At 32.1% G+C, this 22,081-nt stretch overlaps 1 protein-coding gene across 1 annotated transcript in view; it reads left to right on the forward strand.

Moving 5' to 3' along the window:
* The window catches only part of LOC118185165 (transducin beta-like protein 2), a 59,087-nt gene that overhangs the window by 12,631 nt on the left and 24,375 nt on the right, over window positions 1-22,081 (forward strand). The window contains exons 2-5 of the mRNA XM_035354976.2: window positions 9,630-9,830; window positions 11,448-11,499; window positions 16,984-17,255; window positions 17,672-17,758. Coding sequence (XP_035210867.1) covers window positions 9,630-9,830; window positions 11,448-11,499; window positions 16,984-17,255; window positions 17,672-17,758 — 612 coding nt within the window. The remainder of the gene's footprint in view (window positions 1-9,629; window positions 9,831-11,447; window positions 11,500-16,983; window positions 17,256-17,671; window positions 17,759-22,081) is intronic.

Raw genomic sequence — 22,081 nt, forward strand, 5'->3', positions numbered from 1 at the left:
TAATCGGAACTGAGTATTGCTGACATTATTACCAAAGTCCCAGGTAGTAACCTTTATCGCCTCCAAAATGTCCCCAAACTACCAGTTACCATATTGTAAAGATCAACCAAAGGTCGATATGTACATGGATACCAAGTACGCGCAATTTTTAAAAACGTGCTGAGAAGTGGGTGATTCTGCACTTTCCTGGGTTAACCCTTTCCCGAATTTTTCTTGCATTTGAATTTCATTATTTTGCTGTATCTGTTTACTGACAGAAGTGGTTAGGTTTGGTACATTTAAGATGTAATATTTGTTTACTGTCTAATTTTTATTATATTAATGAGATGACTTAGCAGCATTTTAATGATTATTATTGTGCTGAATGTGTGATACGAGATATGTGGATGTATGATATGAGATATTATATTGACAAATTAAGAGAAACCAAAAGCTATACAATTAGAATTTGGGTACTTTTCCGTTTCGCCGGCGCAAATCTTGCCAAGCAGACTTTATTGGCGACAACATACAGTACACACATAAAAAATATTAAAAAAATGTTAGTTCTAAGAATTCTTTTTTTGAAGGCGTAAACATTTTAATATCGCTTAAAATTTTATAAAAAGCCAATAAATAAAGGCAATAAATTTGTAAAAAGACATTAATTTAAGAATTTACTACGCTTTCATGGTTCAACATCCTGATTCGCCGGTTTATATCACGTGACCCCAAGCGATCTCATCTCACGTAAACTACTCTACAAAAATCTAATGCTCTCAGTAATTATCTACATTAATTTCAAGTTAAATCTTAATTTAGAACACAAGTTTAAATGCAAGAAATATTTCAATGCGTACGAATAGCTTACTCAGAAATTATTTAAAACTGCAGTGCTTTACTTCGCTAATTCATTCTCGTTAGAATTGATGAATTTAAACCTTGACTTTACCTTTTCTATATTTTCGGCTTCGGGTAAGCGCTGTGATTGCATCCTAATTGACTTAATTCCCGAAAATGGCCTTAGACATAAAACTGAACTATCTGATAAAAATTCTATGTAATGATATGCCAGTATTGAAAGAAACAATCAATCTGATAAGAAAAAGCTGCGACTTGTTTTGAAAATGAGGCTTAAAAGGTTACCAGCGAGAATATTCCGTTTGGCATCGGTTGTACCATTATTGGCGACTTTATCGCTTGCGCCGGCAAAACGGAAAAGTACCAGAATTTGAATTATAGTGTATGATAAAGTATGTTTGTGTTCAGTTTATTCTGTTCAATGAATGTCTTAAACAATTCAGTAGCAGAACATAATTTGGCTGGACTGGAGATTATGGGCCTTGACGCCAAGTTGTGAAATTTCATCAATCTAGCAACATTGCATTTTTATTGAACAAACCATTAGGGTTTAGGGTTGCCGTTTGTACTACTTTTTGAATATTTATCATTGCAATTGACTTAAGGATAATTTCAGGATCAGAATGGCCAGTGTCAAGAGAGTTGAACATATGGATTTCACTTTTCTGATTCAGTTGGAGCTTGCAATTTTGAAAAACCTGGAAACTTATGGAAAAACTCCTATCTAAAACAAAAGTTCAACGGGGTGTACATGGTGTAACAAAACTAATGGCCACAACTCTGAGGAATGATAGATGTAAACAGCTTTTATAGAGTGTGGGTTTGGAAATTAAACGAGTCACGAGAGAGCACCTGCTTGGTGAAAATAGAGAACACAATGAGGATGAATAAGTAAAGGAAAAGAATGTTTATTATTGAAAACTTTACAACAAATGCTCAAATGAGCAACCACCAGCTGCAGTATAGGTATCACATTAGCGAAGGAGTGAATCATGCACATGGAAGATTCCTGTCATTTCACGAATGTGTTGAACCGCGATGGACACTGGTCCTTTGGTGGCTCAATGTGCATCTCATAAATGATGCTTTTTAAGTCTCCAGAGGGATAAAAATACAGTCAGAACAGATTGAGAGATCTGGGAGGGCAAGAGATAGGCCAACCACAGCTAATCCATTTGTTCAGAAAAGCAATATCTAGGTAGTTTTGCACAATCCTGAAGAAATGTGCTGTAGCTATGTTATGGTGGAACATATGCTGAAACATTTTTAGTAAATCAGGCAGTATCTGCTGAAGGAAAGTAAGATACTTCTGTCCATCTAAGTGGTCTGGCAAAAGATCGTTTAAGTGATTGTGGATAATCCTTGCTCATACATTCACAGAGAACCTTTACTGCCAGTATCTCGAATGTTTAGCATGCAAATTTACTGTGGCCACACATAAATGTTGTACGTATTAAATATGCCATCACATGTGAATTTAGCTTTATCTGTAAAGAGAACAGATGCTGCAAACAGTAGATGCAGTATGTTGTGTTGAAGGGACATGTAAATGTTATACGTAGTGGAAAATCCATTTCATTCCTTTTGTCACATAGTACACTCCTTGCCGTCAAATGATTGACACCTTGTTCACCAGCTGTTGTTTGAGTGCTTTATTCTGACTGATTGTCTGTATACAGTTTTATCGTTCTTCGCTGACTTGTCTTGACTCTTTGGCTGCAAAATGAGCCCATCTCCAAGACTTGCTCATTCTCTGATCGGACAACATCTTGTTTGGATATTGCTGCTGGTAAAACCTTGCTATTTGCAGTTCCATACATAATATGCATATAAACCTTCTCAGATGCTGCTGAATCTGGTGAAGAATAGCAACCAAATGGCAGGTTCTGCAAAAGCTGAAGTTTTTAACCATTCCAGCTAAAGTGCCCTTTCATAGCTCCCGTTCGCCTTCTGACCCCACATTTTATGGTGAAAGTTGTTTCTTTTGGAAAGTTCTGTCTCTATTTATAGTTGTAATTATTAGTTATCTTAGACTCTGTGTATGTATATTGAAAGAGATGTCAAAAAACATCATTCAAATTTAGTACACTGCTTGACGGTAGTTAACTTTGGTTTTGAAAATAGAAAGACCTTTTAATTTTATATTTTTATCTTTAGAAGAGCTTTTTTCTAAGCATTTCATTTATTCAGATTTCAAGCCTCCTCGAATTTTCATCTGTTTGGGTGACTTCAGATTTCTCTGAATAGCCGAGAGTTCAATTTTTCAGAGACTGTCAAACACAACCTGAATAACTTTTTATGACTAAACAGTAATGTCTTTTTTAAAAAAGGAATTTTTCAGCTGAAGGACAAATACTAGTCAAACTGCTAATATTTTTTCTACTGCTTTTTTTTTTTTTTTTCTTTTTTTAAAGAAATATATTAGTCAAACTACTTGTAAAATTTGTGCTACACGTGGACAAAGTGCTGTTTCTGATGATACAGTTCAGAGTTGATTTGAGAGTGGAAATTACAGCCACAAAGATTATGCGTGTAGTGGACAACCATCCTTTGTAAACAAACACCTATCAAAAAGAGTTATCACTTAAATCCAAATTAGACTGTTCAGGGACTACCAAATCTTGAGATATTTTAAAAAGTAGAGCACATGATCATTTGAAGAAAATACTGTGTGTGAAATGCTATAATATATGGGTACCCCATACTTTACCCTTATATTATATTTATTATTTAGAGCAAAATATGCTTGCCAAAGTTTTGACGTATGATTCTCTGCTGAAAAGAAATAAAGAAGCTCCTTTTATGAAAGGGCTCATTACTGGAGATGAAAATTGATATTATACAATAATATTATGAGAAAAAGATCATGGAATAAGCTAATAGAACCTCTTTTAGCAACACTGAAAGAGGGGAACTACATCCCAAAAAAGCAATGTTTTATGGATAGTGTGATTATGAAGAAATTGTAATCAATTAACTTTTGCCATCGAATCTAACAATAAATTCAGAAAATTACTGTTCCCAAATGACAGTTTTAAAAGCAGAAATCAAGGCAAAGCACCCAGAACTGATCACTTGCTGTTGTGTTGTCTTCCATCATGGCAGTGCTTAGCTCCACATTTTGATAAATATTTCCTCTTTTTGTATTCGTTAGACCTTGCCCCCTCGGACTTTAAATTTCTCTGAATAGCTTGAAGTTCACCTTTTTGAAGACTGTCAAGAGCAACCTAAGTAACTTCTTCATGAATAAACCAAAAGTCTTTTTTTAAAAAGGAATTTTTCAGCTGTCATAAAAATAGCAAAAAAGCATTTTTGCTATTTTTATGACAAAAATTTTTCAGCAACAAAAAATCAGTAGAATTTTCATGTTTTTGTACTGCTTCATATGTATTTATCATAAAAAATTCATACATCTTGTTTGGATATTGCTGCTGGTAAAATCTTGCTATTTGCAGTTCCATACATAATATGCATATAAACCTTCTCAGATGCTGCTGAATCTGGTGAAGAATAGCAACCAAATGGCAGGTTCTGCAAAAGCTGAAGTTTTTAACCATTCCAGCTAAAGTGCTGGAATCACTTTAGCTTTGGAATCACTTTAGGTTCCCAGATCACTCAATACATGGTTAACAAAATTAGTATATGAGGAGCAAAAAGTTTTCAAATACAGTAGAACCTCTATTAAGTGGGCCTTTATCAACCCAACTGTCTGTTAACTGAGCTGGCAAACAGTTTAAGGAAACCATTAGGGAAAAAATATTAAAAAAGGAATAGTAAAAGTCAGTAACATCTATGCAATTTGTCATCAGTGATTGATCTTCCTTATCAGTGATGGGTCATTTAACGGCCTTTCTATTCTTCATTATAGTTAAATGCAGTTTAAAGGTAGAACCAACACTCTTGACTTACAGTTAATTCATAGATTTGTTTAAGAGGATAAAAGGATGATGTTTCAGAATGTATAAATGTTGGAAAAAAAGATTTGATTCTCAACACCATGACTTTGCCCATTAAATTATACACATATTTTGAGTACTTTATTTCCTCATATTTAATTAGAAATATATTTCTCATTCAATCAATTCGGTTCTCACTTCATGACAAGGCAAAAATTAAAAAAAAAAAAAAAAAAAAAACCTGGAAACATCTTCATTAAAAATTGTAAAATAAAAAAAAACATTTAATACAGTGTAAAACAGTTAAATAAACAATTTTTGAAATTAGAGCTTTTAGCAAAAATAAGCAATTCAGCCAACGAGCAGAAAAAAAAAAAATTTTCAGTGCACAAAATTTACTTATGGGCTCTTTGTGCAAAATGACTCTGAAATTGGTGCACCAACTGACTTCATTCACTCCACTACTAAGAGTTTAAAATGTAAACAAATGGCTACCAAATTAGGCTTCTAGCGCAACTTACACCTTTAAATTGTTGATAATTCTACAACTATTGCATAGAGATTAACTAAAGGCATAAAAACCTTAACCAGAATGAAGGAGCAACATAATTATGTTATTTTATAGCAAAAAATACACAGTTTACCAATATATAAGACTAAAAAAGCAAACTGTTGAGCTGGGTAAGAGAGTGGCTGTATGTATATGCGTATACATATACAGTGGGTACAAAAAGTATTTGCACACATACATTTTTGTTCACAATTTATAACAAAATGCATTAAGAAATACAAAAATTGGCATTTAAAAAATAGAATAAGCTTATTCATTTAAATTAATTACAAAAAATACAATAATATTAATAAAAAACATTTTTTGCAACAATATTAAAATAGCTTATGTCAAAAAAGTATTTGCACACTCAACTCAACTTTATCAAATTTGCATTTTTATGCTACTATTTGACAGTCATCCCGCAGTAAATAACATACGTAAGACGACTATAAAAGGAGGTGTTGTCGAAACGTTATCAGTTGATTGTCGATTTCAAATTGTAATGGCACCTAAGAAATCTGAACTGCCGATTTCGTTGCGAGAAAAAATTGTTTCTCTACGTGGAAATGGCCTAAATTATCGAGAAATAGGTAAAAAAGTAAATGGTTGCTTCTCTACTGTTCGGTATATTATAAAACGTCATAAACAAAGAGGATCTACATCAAATAACTTGCGCTCTGGACGCCCAAAGAAACTTTCACTGCGAATAAAGCGAAAATTCATAAGAGAAGCATCGAAAAATCCATTTGTTAGTGCAATTACTTTAGCCAATGATGTCGCTTCAACATCTGGAGTTCAAATCTGTGCGCAAAGTGTTCGAAATGTCCTGCACGATGCACATATTTATGGGAGATCTCCAAGGAAAAAACCTCTCATAACTGAATGAAATAGACTGAAGAGACTTGAATTCGCTAAGGAATATATCAATATGCCAATTGATTTTTGGAAAAATGTCATATTCTCCGACAAGAGTAAGTTCAATATCTTTAAATAAGATGGCAGGAAATTAGTTTGGAGAAAACCTTGTACTGCTTTTCATACCAAAAATGTGTTACCTACAGTTAAACATGGAGGAGGTTCTGGTATGATTTGGGGGTGCATGGCTAGCAAAGGAGTTGGTAACTTGTGTTTCATTGATGGGAATATGACAGCTCGAACCTATATTGATGTGTTGCGAGATAACTTACCACTAAGTGCAATAAAATTGGGTATCAGTAATTCGTACTATTTTCAGCAAGACAACGATCCCAATCACACTGCCTGTATAACACGAATGTGGTTGCTTTATAATGTACCCAGAAAAATTGCCACTCCACCACAATCACCAGACTTAAATCCTTTGGAAAATTTGTGGAATTCTTTGGATTTAAAAATAAGAAAAAGGAAAATTTCAAGCAAATCTGCCCTTAAACAACCTCTTATTGGAGAATGGTCGAATACTGACCCTATTGTTACAGAAAATTTAATTAAATCAATGCCAGCAAGATTACAAGCAGTAATAGATGCTAAAGGAATGCATACTAAATATTAGTTATTTGAAATTTGCTTATATATTTTATTTCTTTTGTATTCATGCAGGTGTGCAAATACTTTTTTGATATGAGATATTTTAATTTTTTTACAAAAAAGCATTGTTATTTATATTATTGTAATTTTTCTGTTTGTTTTGGATGATTAAACTTATTCTGATTTGGCAATACAATTTTTTTATTTCTCAATGCTTCTTTTTATGAATTGCAAACAAAAATGTAGGTGTGCAAATACTTTTTTTACCCACTGTACATCTCATAATTACAAAGCAATGGTTATGTTTTTTTAAAAATAAAATATAAGCATGCATAGTATTTTTGCACATTAAGCTGCTGAAAAATTATCATTAAAGATATAAAGTAAGAAATTTAGAACTAATTTTTCACAAAGACCAAAAATTGAAATTCATAATTAATAAATTTCAAATATTTCTTTAAATGCAACAAATAATTTAAAAAATGCTATTCAAACAAGCAAAACCCCATTTAAAAAAATTAATAAAATTTAAAGAAAAATGAACATAACAGAAGAAGAATTCAATCAACTTCAATGTCACTTCGTCAGGAAGGGGAACAGTGAAATCTTTCTTCCACAAACGTCCTCGCTTTTATTTGAAATTTATTAATTATGAATTTCAATTTTTGGTCTTTGGAAAAAATTAGTTCTAAATTTCTTACTTTATGTCTTTAATGATATATATATATATATATTCGGTTCAACCAAATATATATATATATATTCGGTTCAACCAAAAAAGGGAGGCTAATGATTTTTTAGTTGTGCGAGATACATAAGTATGTTCAGATGACACAAAAAAAGCCCTTTCTGAATCACTATAACAATCCGTTTTTGAAAAAAGACTCCTTTATTCTGTCTGTACATACAGATGTCATGCAAAAAATTGTTCAGGTGGATTCAAGAGAGGTGAAAAATCGATGTTTTTTTGAAATATGGTACTGGAAGTTTTTCGCAATTACAATAAGTCCTTTACTTTGTACATGAAGATAAAACAGCAAGGCAGTTTTTTTAATGACGAAGAAATCATTTATAGCATAGAGCCACCGAACAATAAAAGTATGAATGGAATGGAAACAGAAAATGTGTTGAGGTTTTGGTTTTGCTTATTTTAAGTATGGCAAAGCATCAGGGCTACTGCCTGAAGGAAGGAATGCCTTCAGGAAGGACTTTTTAGGAAATTTGCTTCGTATTCACATTACGTATGGAGAAAAGTCATCAAAACTCTTATGGAGTCAGTTCATTTGCCAAGTTTTGTACCCGGATCAAACTACTAAGTGTTCAGCAATTTTACTGGCTGCTAGTGGGCACTGAAGCCTTGGTCAAAGCTCTTGTATTCAGAAATGATCTTGATTATTCTTCTGTGGATATTTCCTCTGAATGAAAGTATCCATAATAATCATGTAACAAAAATATCCATAGGAGAGTCATCAAGGCTCTCCTATGGATATTTTTGTTCATGAAAAACTAGCGTGATTATACACGGCAGGGGATTGTGTTATAGAATAATCATGCACACACACAAGAAAAAGTGAGAGACGTGAAAAAAATAATGTCTCTTAAAAATGCAATAAAAAATTGTGCAATTGATTTGATGGAGTTTGTTTAATCAAGTTGCTTCGTGACTATTTTTGTCACAAAATAAAACCTCATAAGATTATTTTAACTTAAAATAATAATAATTTTATCCAATAGTGAAAGGGTTTGTTAAAATACTTGTGCACTTATTTATTATTATTATTATTATTTTTAATTTCAGACAAACTGTTTCATAAAGCTGTGGTGAAAGAAAAATTAGTATGCTTTAAAATTTAGTCTTTGTTAACTCAATTTTTGATTATCTGAGTTGGTTTTTGTTTTAATTAGTTACCAATGATGGTCAGGATTCTACATTATATCAAGCTTTTTAAAAGCTGCTTTAGAAAGGAAATATATAATTATATAGGATTAGAAAGTATATAAATTTATTAAAATATATTAACCATTTTAAGCTTGTTTTTGTGTGTACAGTTCTGTTTTTGTGTGAGCAATGCACCAAAAATTCTTTACATAATATGTTAATTGAGAAACAAAGCAAAAGAAGTTGCTTTCTTTTTCTGTTAACAGATTAAATATTTATAGATTTCCAAAAGTTCTATAAATTGTTCAAACAGATTTGCAATGAAAGTAAGTAAATTCTTTTACATTAAAATTATGTTTATATTGTATTCTCTGACTAGAGACAGTCTTATAAAAAATTAAATAGTTGAAAATTTTGATCATTTGAGTTTATAATTAAGTTGCTTTTGATTATGTCCATTCTGTTTATATTCCTTCACATTCTGCTTATGTTCCTTCCGTACATTTCTGTGTTTTTATATTTGTCAGAAGTAATATTCTTTTCCAGTACTGATATGCATGCTGTTGTTCAATAGAGATTTATAGGAATGCGTGTTATGTGTGTGCGTTTTAGCTTAAAAAAGTAGTTTTTATGTCAGTTGCTGCATAACTATACTTATATTGAACTAAGACAAGGTTTATTTACTACAGATAATTTCTTTAATCTTACTTAATTTTAAATAACTTTCATAGTTTAAATACATATATTTAAAAATTTTAAATTCATTAAAGTCATTTAAATTATTAATCATTTCAAGTTGCTGAAGTTTAAATTTGTTAATTTTAAATAACTTCATGCGCTTTCATTAATAGCATAAATAGGTTTTCTTATAAAATAAAACAGTTCTGTATTAATAAATATTATGTTTCATACTTTTAAATTGTACGACATATCTTAAAAGCTATATTTATAACAGAAGAGGATCCCAAAGAAGAAGAATTTGAACCAACCTCAAAAAATGCATTAAAGGGAAAGAAAGCAGCACCAATAAAGCGAAAAGAAGTTAAAGATACATATTCTCATCCATGGTTGTTATGTAGTTTAAAAGGTCACAGTGGACAAATTTTGGACTTAGATTTTAGCTCTAACGGTAAACAGTTGGGATCATGTGCTGATGGTAAGTTTTTCATAGTAGTTATTGTGCTGTTTATTTGATATGCATAATAATGAAATTTATTGTTTGGTTAATTCTATAATTATAGCTAAATAAGATAAGATTGATTTTATGTGTACAGTTCTGTTATGTACCCTTTTTATTGACCTGAGTCTTACCATAATTTTAAATAAATGGTATATGCTGGATAATTTTAAAAATAAAAGCAAAATTTGAACTGTTTGCAATGATAAATAGTAAGCTTTTATTTGATTGTTGTTCACATATTTTGGTATTGATTATTCTAGTAGAGGTTTGAAGCAACAGATTATTTATTTAAATAGACAATCACAGTTCTTCACTTAATTAGGTAATTAACAGATATAAATTACTAATGACACATTATACTTTGGTGAAATAAAACTGATATAATTTTATTTGGTAATACCCACCAATATGGATGCAGTATTCCCATTTCCTAGGAACTTTTCAGATGACTGAAAACTCAATGATGATAAATGAGATGAAATATGAACTATTTTTTAGGAATATTAAATTCTGGCATTTATGAATAGTTTAAAATATAGAAATTCAACTGTAAGGAATCTATTTTAGTATCTGTAATTTAGTCCTTTTGGCAGCTAAACTATATTTATGTATGTTAAAAATATGAATTATGATATTTTTAAGTACACAGACATGTGTCCAGACAGTTAAAGAGGTATATATATATTATATGTTATTATCTATGTTAGAAGAAAAGAAGTCAAGGTGCAAACTGGGAAGGTCATTTTGGAATTACACTAAGAAGATACAACTTACTAGATGGCCTTTCAGTTTAGAGGCCAAACCCTTATCTGTTTGTAGGCTTAGTGGGAAGATATTAAAACCAGTAAATATAAATTGTAATGTATAATATTAGTGACTCTCTTAATATTAGTTGCATATAAACTAACCTATTCTGTGATTTTTGCAAATTGTTTTATGATATGTGTAGAGTAGAAAGTACTAAAATGAATCTTATTCCAATTATAGGCCTTTATTTTGTTCTTTATACAGGTTTTTCTCATTAGCATCTTCTGTTATGATTAATGTTACTTGTTTCACCCATAATAAGCTTCTTTTGATAGTATACTATATGTAGACGTATAGATTTTTGACATTGACTGCTGTTTTGCGAGTGCTTACAAGTTCTCCTTAACATGGATTACTTTATAAAGTCTTAAAAATGTAATTCAAGCTAACAATAACACCTATGATCCAGAGCTTTTAGGAGCTTTTTAGGAAGAGTTTGTTCAAAAAGCTATCTGAAGTTCAAAATATTCTGAATTTCTTACATGTGTCTTCTTGCATGTTCTTGTGTGTGTATGGGGGGTTCCCCTACCTTAAATAGTTTACAAAGATAATTTGAAATAAATATTAATTGTATATTATGTGAAATAACTATTGTTTTTATATAGAATATTTTCCTAAATATTTGATGTAACACTTACTATGTGCTTCACAGCAACATTGCACATCTTAAATTTTTCCTTTCTAAGTTTAGAAATTAAACACTGACTTTTAGTTATCTATTGACTAATTATTGTTTCCAATTCCAGTTTGTCAATGCACACTTATTCAATTTCTGTTTTGTTTCAGATCGTTCTGTGATGTTATGGAGTGTGAAAACCTTTGCTGAAAAAAATCACAGGTATTTTATATTACTGTTATAAGGATTTATAATTGTTAGTCAGTAATAATTTTTTTTGCGATCTTTTTAAAAATTTAGTAACAGATGAAAATTAGATATTGGTTGGTATGTGTTCAGAGTGACCAAGCTGTTTATTTTTGAGATTGACTTTTTACATAAAAAATTAATTGCAACATTATCAAATTTGCAAATTTTAACACTTGCAAATCTCGTGGGGTAACTGTTGATAAGGTATGGCGATACAGAATAAAAGCGTTATTAAATCACATTATTATAAAATGTTTCTTATGCTGTTGAGACGTATAACTTGCCATTATAGAAGTTTCTGTAAACATGAATGAAGCAATATTTACAAGTAACTCTCACTTTACTTTTATGAAAGATCCACTTTAACATCTTTTTCAGTCAAAATCGCAATAACAACCTTGTATTTGGCGTACATATATTAAAACACTCAATCGATTTCGAGGGCAGCTGAAGGTCCCTCCTCATCGGGAGAATGAAAATACTAGAAAGGGGAAAAAAGAAGAAAAATAAAGCATCGGCAAAGGAGTCGCAGAAACACGTGGTTGTTATCAGCTCTGCACGTGGTCATAACCGGATTTTGAATCAGTTACACTGTCCACCTACTTTTACTGAGCCAGGCTATCTGATCAAACAATTAACATGTAGACTAAAATGCAAAGAAAGCATCAAAGTAAAAAAATAGGGAGCGAGGGGCAACTGCACCTTCACGCACCAAGTCTGAACCTCGAATCTTTTTCAGTCTATGGAAATCATTTGGAGGGGGGGGGGAAGATGACAAAATGCCATTATAGAAGTAATGATCCACGTTTGTTTCATGGATGATAAAAGAGAAGTATGACTTTAGTTGTGAAATAGATTAGAACAGTTTTGCAGAAGTTGATTGCCCTTGAACTGTAGAGTAGGAGAAAAAATATATATAGTATATTGATCTGAGATGTCAAGCATATTTTCATTTTCCTGTCTTTTACATCAGTTGGAGCATATAGCCCAAGCCCGAATTTGTCATATGAAGAAGCAGACAGATACTATAGATGTTTTGCCTAAAAATGGCAAACTTACCTTATACAGTCAAAAGTCTTTAATCCGGACTCGTCGGGACTTCGGCGATTCCGGATTATAGATCATCAGTTTAAATCTGGTAAGATGGCATGCAGAAGTTATAAAATTAAAAATATGAAACCATAATTTATAAAATAATGAGCAATTATGATCTAAAGGGTATCAAAATTTACAAAAAAAGAAGCTTAATATTTATTTGTTTACTTTTGATTAACAGATTTCGGAACGGTTAGATAAACAAAGGATATACCTTTATCCATTTTTTGTAGCAATTCGTTTTTTGTTTAATGGACATCGAAACATACTTTCGTTTTCTAGATCCTTTGGGAGCTCCAGCATCGGAAATTCTATTTGACATAATCGAAAGTTCAGGCTTACTTTTATAAAATTGCTCTTACAGTCTGCAAAAAATAATAAGCCGGATCTAATTCGAAGATTAAGGAACGACGCAATCATCAACATTAACTGAAATAGATAATTAGATAATTTTAGCTTATACCGTCCGTTATACATTAAACGCGAATGCGAAAACGTATTCTGCGCTTGCGCAGACGCATATGCGCAGTCGTAAATGTCTTGCGCGCACGCATAAAATGCGTATGAGCATGCGTCAATGCCGCGCATGCGCAGAAAGATTTTAGCTTTGAGGTCCGGATTATGGGTGTCCAAATTAACGACTTTTGACTGTATTTACCATAGTGTCATGCATCTCCCACAACAGAATCATTCATTACTCATCTTAACATTCTTACATTTCTGTTAGTCTAAACCTTCTAGTGTACTAGCTGTCTTCACAATACTGAAAACTGAAACTTCATTACATATGCTGAATAAGCTACAGGAATCTTCAAAAACAAGTAAATTTGTAGTGTTATAGTTTAACAAAATCTTCTTCAGCTGCAAATGATGAAGAAAACAACTATGTGTTTAAGGAGACTTATGATGCTTCTGATATTGTATTTTTTCTAATAAAGATTCTTAAAATTGCTTGTAAATGATTATTGGTAATGTTTGATTGTTTTTATCAAAATTATTGGTAGAAAGTGTTTGTTGACTTGTGTAGATTGACCCAAAGTAACCAACATTTCCTAGGCAGAATCCTTAAGTTTGTTAAATTTGTCCAGATACAGATTTTTGTAAAATTTAGAGATTTCTTGACTGTGCAGGTCACTCAAATTGATACAGAAGAGTTCTAATCTCAAGTTTGTAGACTGTAGGCTCATCCATTAAAATTGGATCACAAACTATCACAAAACATTTTTCAGTGTTTTGAAAATCATCAGATTTTGCTAATAAAGGAGGATTTATGAAATTCTTGTATGGATTTGAATAAAACTAAAAGTTATAAAATTGATTAAAAGCTGATAAACTGAAAATCTATTTTTGAAGTTTAGTTTATTTTCATAGAAGCATTAAAAGACAGAAAAAGTAATATATTGAAAGAAGTAGGATTATTGCTTACAAGCCCCACATATATGTTCAATGAGCTGCATGCAGCCTGTGGGCCTTAGTTTGCCAGACCTGAAATAATAGAAAACAAAACTTATAATGCCATCTGTAGAATGAAAAGCAGCTGAGAAAGAAATTCTTAAAAAGTTTTGATGGCAAAGGGGAATTAAAATTGAGATCATTAACCAGAGCGAAAAGATTTTTATGAATACAAAATGCCTCCACAAAATCAAATTCACCGGTAGAAAACATTTTGTGAATAATTTTAGCTGCAGAAAAAAGTAAAAGTGACTTTTGAATAGCGGTGAGGGGCAGTAGAGGATTTATGGGTGCAAGGTTATCCTTTTGTGTTTCTGAAGGTCTGAGAATGCTGGAGCCCTAAGTAAATGTATCTTTGCTTTAGACCATTTCAGTTTACTAAATATTTTACAGGAACATTTCTTGTTAAAGTGCCTCTAGTGGCATTTGAAATTCGCACATTACAGACTGTGAGATTAAGTTTGCCATTTTTGGCAGCTGACTATGGTAGCTTCTTTAAAAAGAAAATTTCCACTTTGTTTTTGTAAGATGAAGGAAAATCTTGTAATTTGTAAAAATAAAAAATTTCTTTATAAAGATAAGCATTTTAGGGTTACAGTCAAGAGCAGGTATGTACCAAGTAAGTTTATTAAGTATGCATAAAAGATTTTGAGAACTTGGCTTGTTACCATATTATGAATATGATGTATTTAAACATTCCATACCAGTATCTCAAGTTCGAGGAAAACCATGAAAATGCCCATGTAGCCAGTTCATTTGCAGGAATTCGAAACCCAGACTCAGCTACTAGTATTCAGCTGTTTTTACCACTTAGCCGATGGTGGGCTTAAGTACATTTGAAGACAGAAAGATAGAATTTTACTGCTAAATTATAACTATTAGTTTAATGTAACTTTTTTTTTTCACTGTAGAATTTTGCTCTTATATTTTAGACTGCAAGAAAAACAATCGTACATCATACAAATGAGCAAACATCGAGAAGTTCTGTATTACTAGAACTTCTTTATGTTTGCATCAGAATGCTGTAACAAACATAACAAATTCTTGCTCATTTAGTTTTCTTGTTTCTTGGATGAGGGATGCATACAAATTTGGTCTTTTAAAGCAAGTTTTGTTTTTTAAATATTATTTATTTAAACCACATGACACAAGTAAAACAGGTTATTTTCACAAGAAAATTTTTTAAATGAAGATTATGCTAATGTTGTAAAGGAATTGTATAATAATTTGTATTAAAATAGTAATCTGAGCATATATATAAGATGCCAATAAAATATGCAAGTTTTCTGTCACAGTTGTTAATTAATGTGTATACTAAGCCCTTCAGTTTAAAATTTGTATGTGAGATATTTCACTTGTCATTTAAGCAAGAAATAAAATGTTATTTTGCATTTCCATGTTAATCTTGTATTTTGCTGTATCTTGTAATTGCTGAATATCTAGCCTTGAAATGCGATAATTCTTCTTGGATTACATTTCTGACAGCTGAACAGGTTGGCTGCATGGGCTTTTTATGGTTTTCCTCGTGTTTAACAATCAGAATGGATTAATACCATTGCTCCTCTCAGGTAGGTGAAGTAGTGTGTTTTGCTATAACTGAAAGAGCAAATAATTTTTATAGTTTGGTAACATGATAAGCGTAAAAAAGCAAGTTTTATAACTGATAACAAGGCAGTACTCAAAAGCAGTGTATAATTTTATTTTAACCATATCATTCTTTTACGAAAATCTTTTAATTACATTTTGATTTGTATCTGGCCAAGTGTGATGGCTGTGTTTATAACTGCTGAAGCTGTTGTGTGCTTCTTAGCATACAACAGCAGCCTTTTTAATCTCTAAATTATTCATTTATTGTTCTGTTATACATGTTGTTTCTGTTGTAAAAAAAAATTCATTTCTTAAGCAGTGATTCCATGGGTGACAGTTATGAGATTTAACAGAAAGAAAATGTTACGATAACGAGAACATAGCCGTAGCGTCTTTGCCATTGATACTTAGTAATTGATGTGTATAATCATGAGTCATGTCCATGTGTTTTTGGTAGTCAATCAACAGTTACTAGACTAACTTTTTGCAACATAAACTTCATTTTTCTTTTTGAGTAAAAATGTTCATGTTGTCTTGTAATGGCAAAATGCCTGTGAAGAAGCAAAGCAAAATTAAGTAACATCAGTCATTTGTTATGAGAATTGCAAGTGATTTATTTCGGCAGTAAAAGTGCTTATATTATAAATTGCCCTTGCCCCTTTTTTTCAAGGTGGGATTGTAGAAATAGTGCACATGGTTTTTATTAAAATAATTTTATTGTTTTATAAAGCCTTCGGGTATTTCTGGATTTTTGTTTGACAGTATTGCTGTTAATATATCATAACGTGTCAAGAATTGAGTCAGAAAAGCTAAAAAATACTCGAGCTAGCACTAATATTTTGCGATTTTGGAGTAAACAGCATGTATTGTTGCTGTTTGAGTATCATTTTAGCTAAATACTTTAAGCAAAACATTTTTTAGCCCAAGCCAATTTCAACTTAGTGATGAATTTCTAAAAATATTCAAAATTTTATGGAAAAGATAAATTGCTTTAACTTGTAAACCACCTAAAAAACGTCTCTACCTTGGCCCTAATTCAGCAGTATTGTTGGGTATATTAGAGCTCAGTGGTACTGTAATGTCAAAATTCAATATCTCTGAGTATTGTCATGATTTTCAAGTTATATGTGGAAAGTATTTTTATTGTGCAACATTAAATATTAATCAAGCATTTTCAAATTGTACTTTTTCAGGAAATTAAATTAATACTTTAAATTTTATTAATAATGAATTTAAAATAACAGGTATTTATTTGCATATGTTTGTTTAATTAGCATTTTTATGTTTAAAAATTAAGGAATTTCCTCTCCTATTTCATTATAGATCTGTCCGAGCCAATGTTGAATATGATCATGCTACTCGTATTAAATGGAGTCCTGACAGCAAAGCATTCATAATTTCAGCAGCATCTGCTAATACTATTCAAGTTTACAAAGTTGGGAAAAAAAGTGATGGTACCCTTGGAAATATTGAGCCAATATTAAAGTTTCCAGAAGCACATAATGCAGATATTATAAATATTGGCATTGCATGTAATGGCCATTTCATTATGAGCTGCTCATCTGACACAACAATTATTGTATGGGATTTAAAAGGTAAAATTTATAAATGTTTCAATATGATAAATTTTTGCAGTATGTGCTTTCTGTAAAACATTGTCTATACACTTGTTTGTAAACATGTCTAAGCATACATTATGCAGTGTCTATGAAACAAAATTTAAAATACATGTTAAATATTCTCTATAGCTAAATATTAGAATTCAAGGTTATAAATGGCAGTACTTTTTATTTATTATATAAAATCCTTCTAACATTTATGCTTTGGTATTATTTCCTATGCATAAGATTTTGGAACTGAATGTGTTTCTCCCACAGTGAAATTTTTTAATGTTTTCAATTAAATGGTTGGGCATTACTGGTGTAAATTCTTTTAATGTACAATGTTTTTTGAAATCATATTTTTTAAGAAAGACAAAATTTAATTTTAGTATCTATTTACTAATTTCTAGGACAAATACTTGCTACAGTTGACACATTGCACATCAACAACTATTACGCTTGTGTTTCTCCATGTGGAAGGTTTATAGCATCTTCAGGTTTGTGAATTATTATTATCATTATTATTTTTAAATTTGATTGGTTCATATTTTTAGGAATAAAGTAACCTTGAAACTGTTCATTTAATTTATCTGTATAAAAATTAGATCAGATGTTTGCTTGGAAAATGGCTTTTGCTCTTCTACGTGTCTGTTCAAATGTGTAGTTGGTCATAAATTTCAGTTTGAGCAACATAATATTGTGTCAGAGTATATATATGAGGGTTGGAACTTTAATAGTGGCAACTATTTATTTACAAGGAATACAAAAGTGATTCATGTCACCATTTTTTACAGTCCTACAATATAGTCACCAGCATTGTGTACAACCCGTTTCCAACGATGTGGAAGTCGCAGAATACCTGTAGCAGCGCCTGTTTTGTTGATAGTTTGAATGGACCGGTCTACTGCCGCAAGAATCTCAGGAACAGTTTGGAAGCGAGTGCCACGAAGTGGTTCCTTCATCTTAAGAATTACGTCATAGTCACAAGGGCTTAGATCTGGGGAGTATGGTGGATGGTAAAGCACTTCCCAGCCCCATCGCTTGAACAAATCAGTCAGCTTGCGCTGCATGTAGCCGAGCATTGTCATGCAAAATGAGAGGAGCATTCTGCAGAAAGTGTCGCTGTTTTTTTTCTCAAAGCTGGTCAGAGATTGTGCTCCAAAACTGAGCAGTAGTACTGCGCAGCGACGGTCTGCTGTGGGGGAACGGTATGCATTAGGATGACACAATCACTTTCGTACAGGAGAATCACCATAACTTTCACATTGCTGGGGTTCTGACGAAATTTCGAACGTCGTGGTGACCTGTGATGATGCCATTCGTTTGATTGCCGTTTCAGTTCTGGCTGCTACGATCGGGCCCAAGTCTCATCCAGCGTAATGATACAGCATAAAAAAGCATCTCCTTTGCACTCATACCGCTCCAGGTGAGTTTGGGCAGCATCGTATCGTAGCCATTTCTGCATTTCCGTCAACTGATGTGGAACCCATCGTGAAGCAATTTTTCTCATGGACAGGCGTTCCTTCAAAATGTGCAGCACAGTCGTATGCGCTAATCCTGTTTGTCCGGCCAGCTGGCGAATCGTTTGGCGACGATCACTGTCCATTAGTGCGGCAACAGCTTGCACGTCTGCATCGCTGACACTCAGACGACCTGGTCGCAGCATATCTGCCACATTTTGGCATCCTTCATTGAGTGCTTTCACCCATCTTGCTACGGTTCTGTAAGGCAATGCAGATTCCCCGCAAGCCTCTTGATGACACTGTCGTGCTGTACGACCTCTGGCACATTCAATTTTTATCCAACATCGTTGTTCTTGTTTTGAAAACATACTGACCCATTCTTCACGTCACTCCACATGCGCGTGACGTAGGCAGGACGAGTCTTTTTGCTGAGAGGTAAGGTAGGTATGTAGTTTACGTGTGGTATACGCGATATTCTTTGGTTTTGTTGCGTAGCGTTTTTTCAGCTGTGTTGCCACTATTAAAGTTCCAACCCTCATATATATGTATGTATATATCAATCAATACACACACACACACATATATGTATGTATATATATATATATGAATTCGTAAGTTTTAGTATGTACACTGAATTGTCACAATTTAACAAAAGCATTGGTCTAATTGTATTGTTAATCTGTAATCAAATTGTGCAATAGCAAACTGGGCTTATGACGAACAAACTTTTCATCTATCCAATTTCTGGTACTTTTAATGTTATTTTATACACCTGTGATAAACCTCTAAATGTAATTAAAATTGTATGTAACAGACTTTATGAATATCTCTCACTAAAACATTTTTAGTCTAAAAGAAACTGTTAGTTTCAAAACGGGACTTTGCATAAGTTCACCATAAAAGCATATCACTTTTCAAATTGTTGCCATCAAATATTATTGCCCTGTATTATTTTTAAAGAAATAATGAAGGATCTTCATATATATATATATATATATATATATACACACATACATATGTATGTTATTAACTTTGCCAAAACCTGACAGTACCTAGAGCCATCAAATTATGAATAACATAGTCCTCTGCTCTAATTTTGAAATGAATTTTTTATCACAAACTCCACTGTTTGAAAGTGAGCAGTGGCAACACTGTTTGAAATAAAACATTTTCTCTCCAGCGAGTGAACTGTTGCCATGCGGAAAAATGTAAGGTCTTTCAATTTTAATTAGCAAATTCAGGTCTATGAAAGCACTGTGTTGCTGCAACTGTAAATGAAATACTTTTACTTACTGTCAGCATGTTGCCATTCGTACAGCCTAATAGACTTTCAAATTTAATCTAGAAGGTTATAATAAACTGATTTCAAAGCAGTAAGTATAGTTCTTAAGAATATTTTTTCTGCTTTTTAATGTGGTTTATTTAAATAAATATGTATTAAAAGATGATATCTAATTAGAAATATGATTCGTGAGATATCTAATTAGAAATAGTCAATATTTTTATGAAATTACACTAGCTGGACTCATTAAGATTATTAAATATTTTTTTAAATGATAAATAACCACACCACTTGCAGTCATTATTCATAATTTTTCAACTCAGTTATCAGCTCTGCATTATAGCATATAATTTAATGCATTTTCCATGCAAAAAGCATAATCATTCCATGGGCCAGATTAAAAACAAGTGGCAGGTTAGATTTGGTTCACATGACAGATTGCTGCTTTAATCAAACGACACCAGATAAAATACTAAGCAAGTTTCAAATGCAGTTACTAATTAAAGAAGTTTGAAGATGTGTTTCATTAAGAGATTTTATTTGTTAAAAAAGTTTCTCTGCTGGTGCACTTTTAAGAGATAATTTTTGTATGTCTAAAAATAGAGATAAAGGTTAAAATTAATTGGTTTTGTTATCCTGTATTTTCTTGTATATATATGATTATTTCATGCCAGATTTTGTTTTAGTGATTGTATGATATAATTTTTTCAAAATACTTTTTTTCTTTCCTCCTGAAATGTACTGCCAGAAACACATGTCACATACTCTAGTGCAGTGATATACAACCAGTGGCTTGCAGGCACCTGGTAGACCACAATCCTATCCTTAGCCACCCACCAACCACAATCACAGGATCACCATGAGAAGAAAACTTTGCTCTAATCCTAATGTAAAAAACATGCAATTACAGGTCAGATACAGGGACACTACATTTGTGTTCACTTAGTTGTGTGTTATCACCTTCACTTTGTCTCATATCTGTAGTTTTATCTGTGCAGCGAATTAGAGTGCCTGCTTTAACACGCCCTGTTTGTTGCTGGCTGCACATCTGCACAACAATAAATCATCCTTGTGGTCAATGATCATCAGTTGAGTTGAAATAAGCTGACAAAAGTTAACAGTAGTGGCACCCAAACTTTGCTGTTTTTGTCAAGTTTTAAAATAACACTTTAGTATTTTTGTATATTTTATGGTGTGCTTACCAACATGAGTGGCATGCCCAGGACCATCAAAACAAAAAAAAACTTACCACTTAAACCTCGAAATGGGAAGAACTGTTTTTTTGAAAATGCTGGTGAAAAAGCAATTTATTTATAATGCAATACTTCAGCAGCAATACCAAAACAATCAAATGTAAAGAATGCCTTCATAAAACCATTTATAAGATTTTAAACAGTAAATATCCAACAGGTCTGCTTTTCATAGACATGGAGTTCAGTCATTAAAATCTCTAAAAGCTGAACAAAGTGGTCTTTTTATCCTAAAAAATGAAGCAAAGAATCACACAGGAGCATCCTTCAAATTAAGTTGTATTCTTTCATCACATAAAAATACACATTCAGGTGGGCCCATTGTGAAGAAAACTAACTATGTGGTAATTTCAGTCTTTATTTCATGAATTTAAAAACAAAAATGAAATAATCAGAACTATAAAAGATGTGCCGGTGAATCTTTACATAATGGTAACTTGGCGATTTTTTGGCAAACATTTGGCAACCAACCCTGCTACAGCAACCTGCTAGTTTTGTTTTCACGAAGTAAAGGCTTTTTTTTTTTTTTTTTTTTCCTCAACATTTTTTCTAACAATCTGCTAGCTGAATTACGCTTATACTAGAACTTTTATGGAACAAAAATGCTTAATCATGACGAAGATTAGGTACGAAATTGGGAGAAAGTGCAGAATCGCAAACTGCTTGCCGTGTTTTTAAGAATTGCACATACATTGTATCCATGTACACATCGACCCATTTTCACTTAAAAAACATCCCAGAATTGCACAAAAATGGCATTGTGCACACTCTTGACTTTATCTATGTACACATCGACCTATTTTCACTTAAAAAAACATCCCAGAA

The sequence above is a fragment of the Stegodyphus dumicola genome, chromosome 4 (assembly GCF_044657685.1).
Source record: "Stegodyphus dumicola isolate Sdum_Otavi_A_Nest chromosome 4, ASM4465768v1".
Taxonomy (NCBI): Eukaryota; Metazoa; Arthropoda; class Arachnida; order Araneae; family Eresidae; genus Stegodyphus; species Stegodyphus dumicola.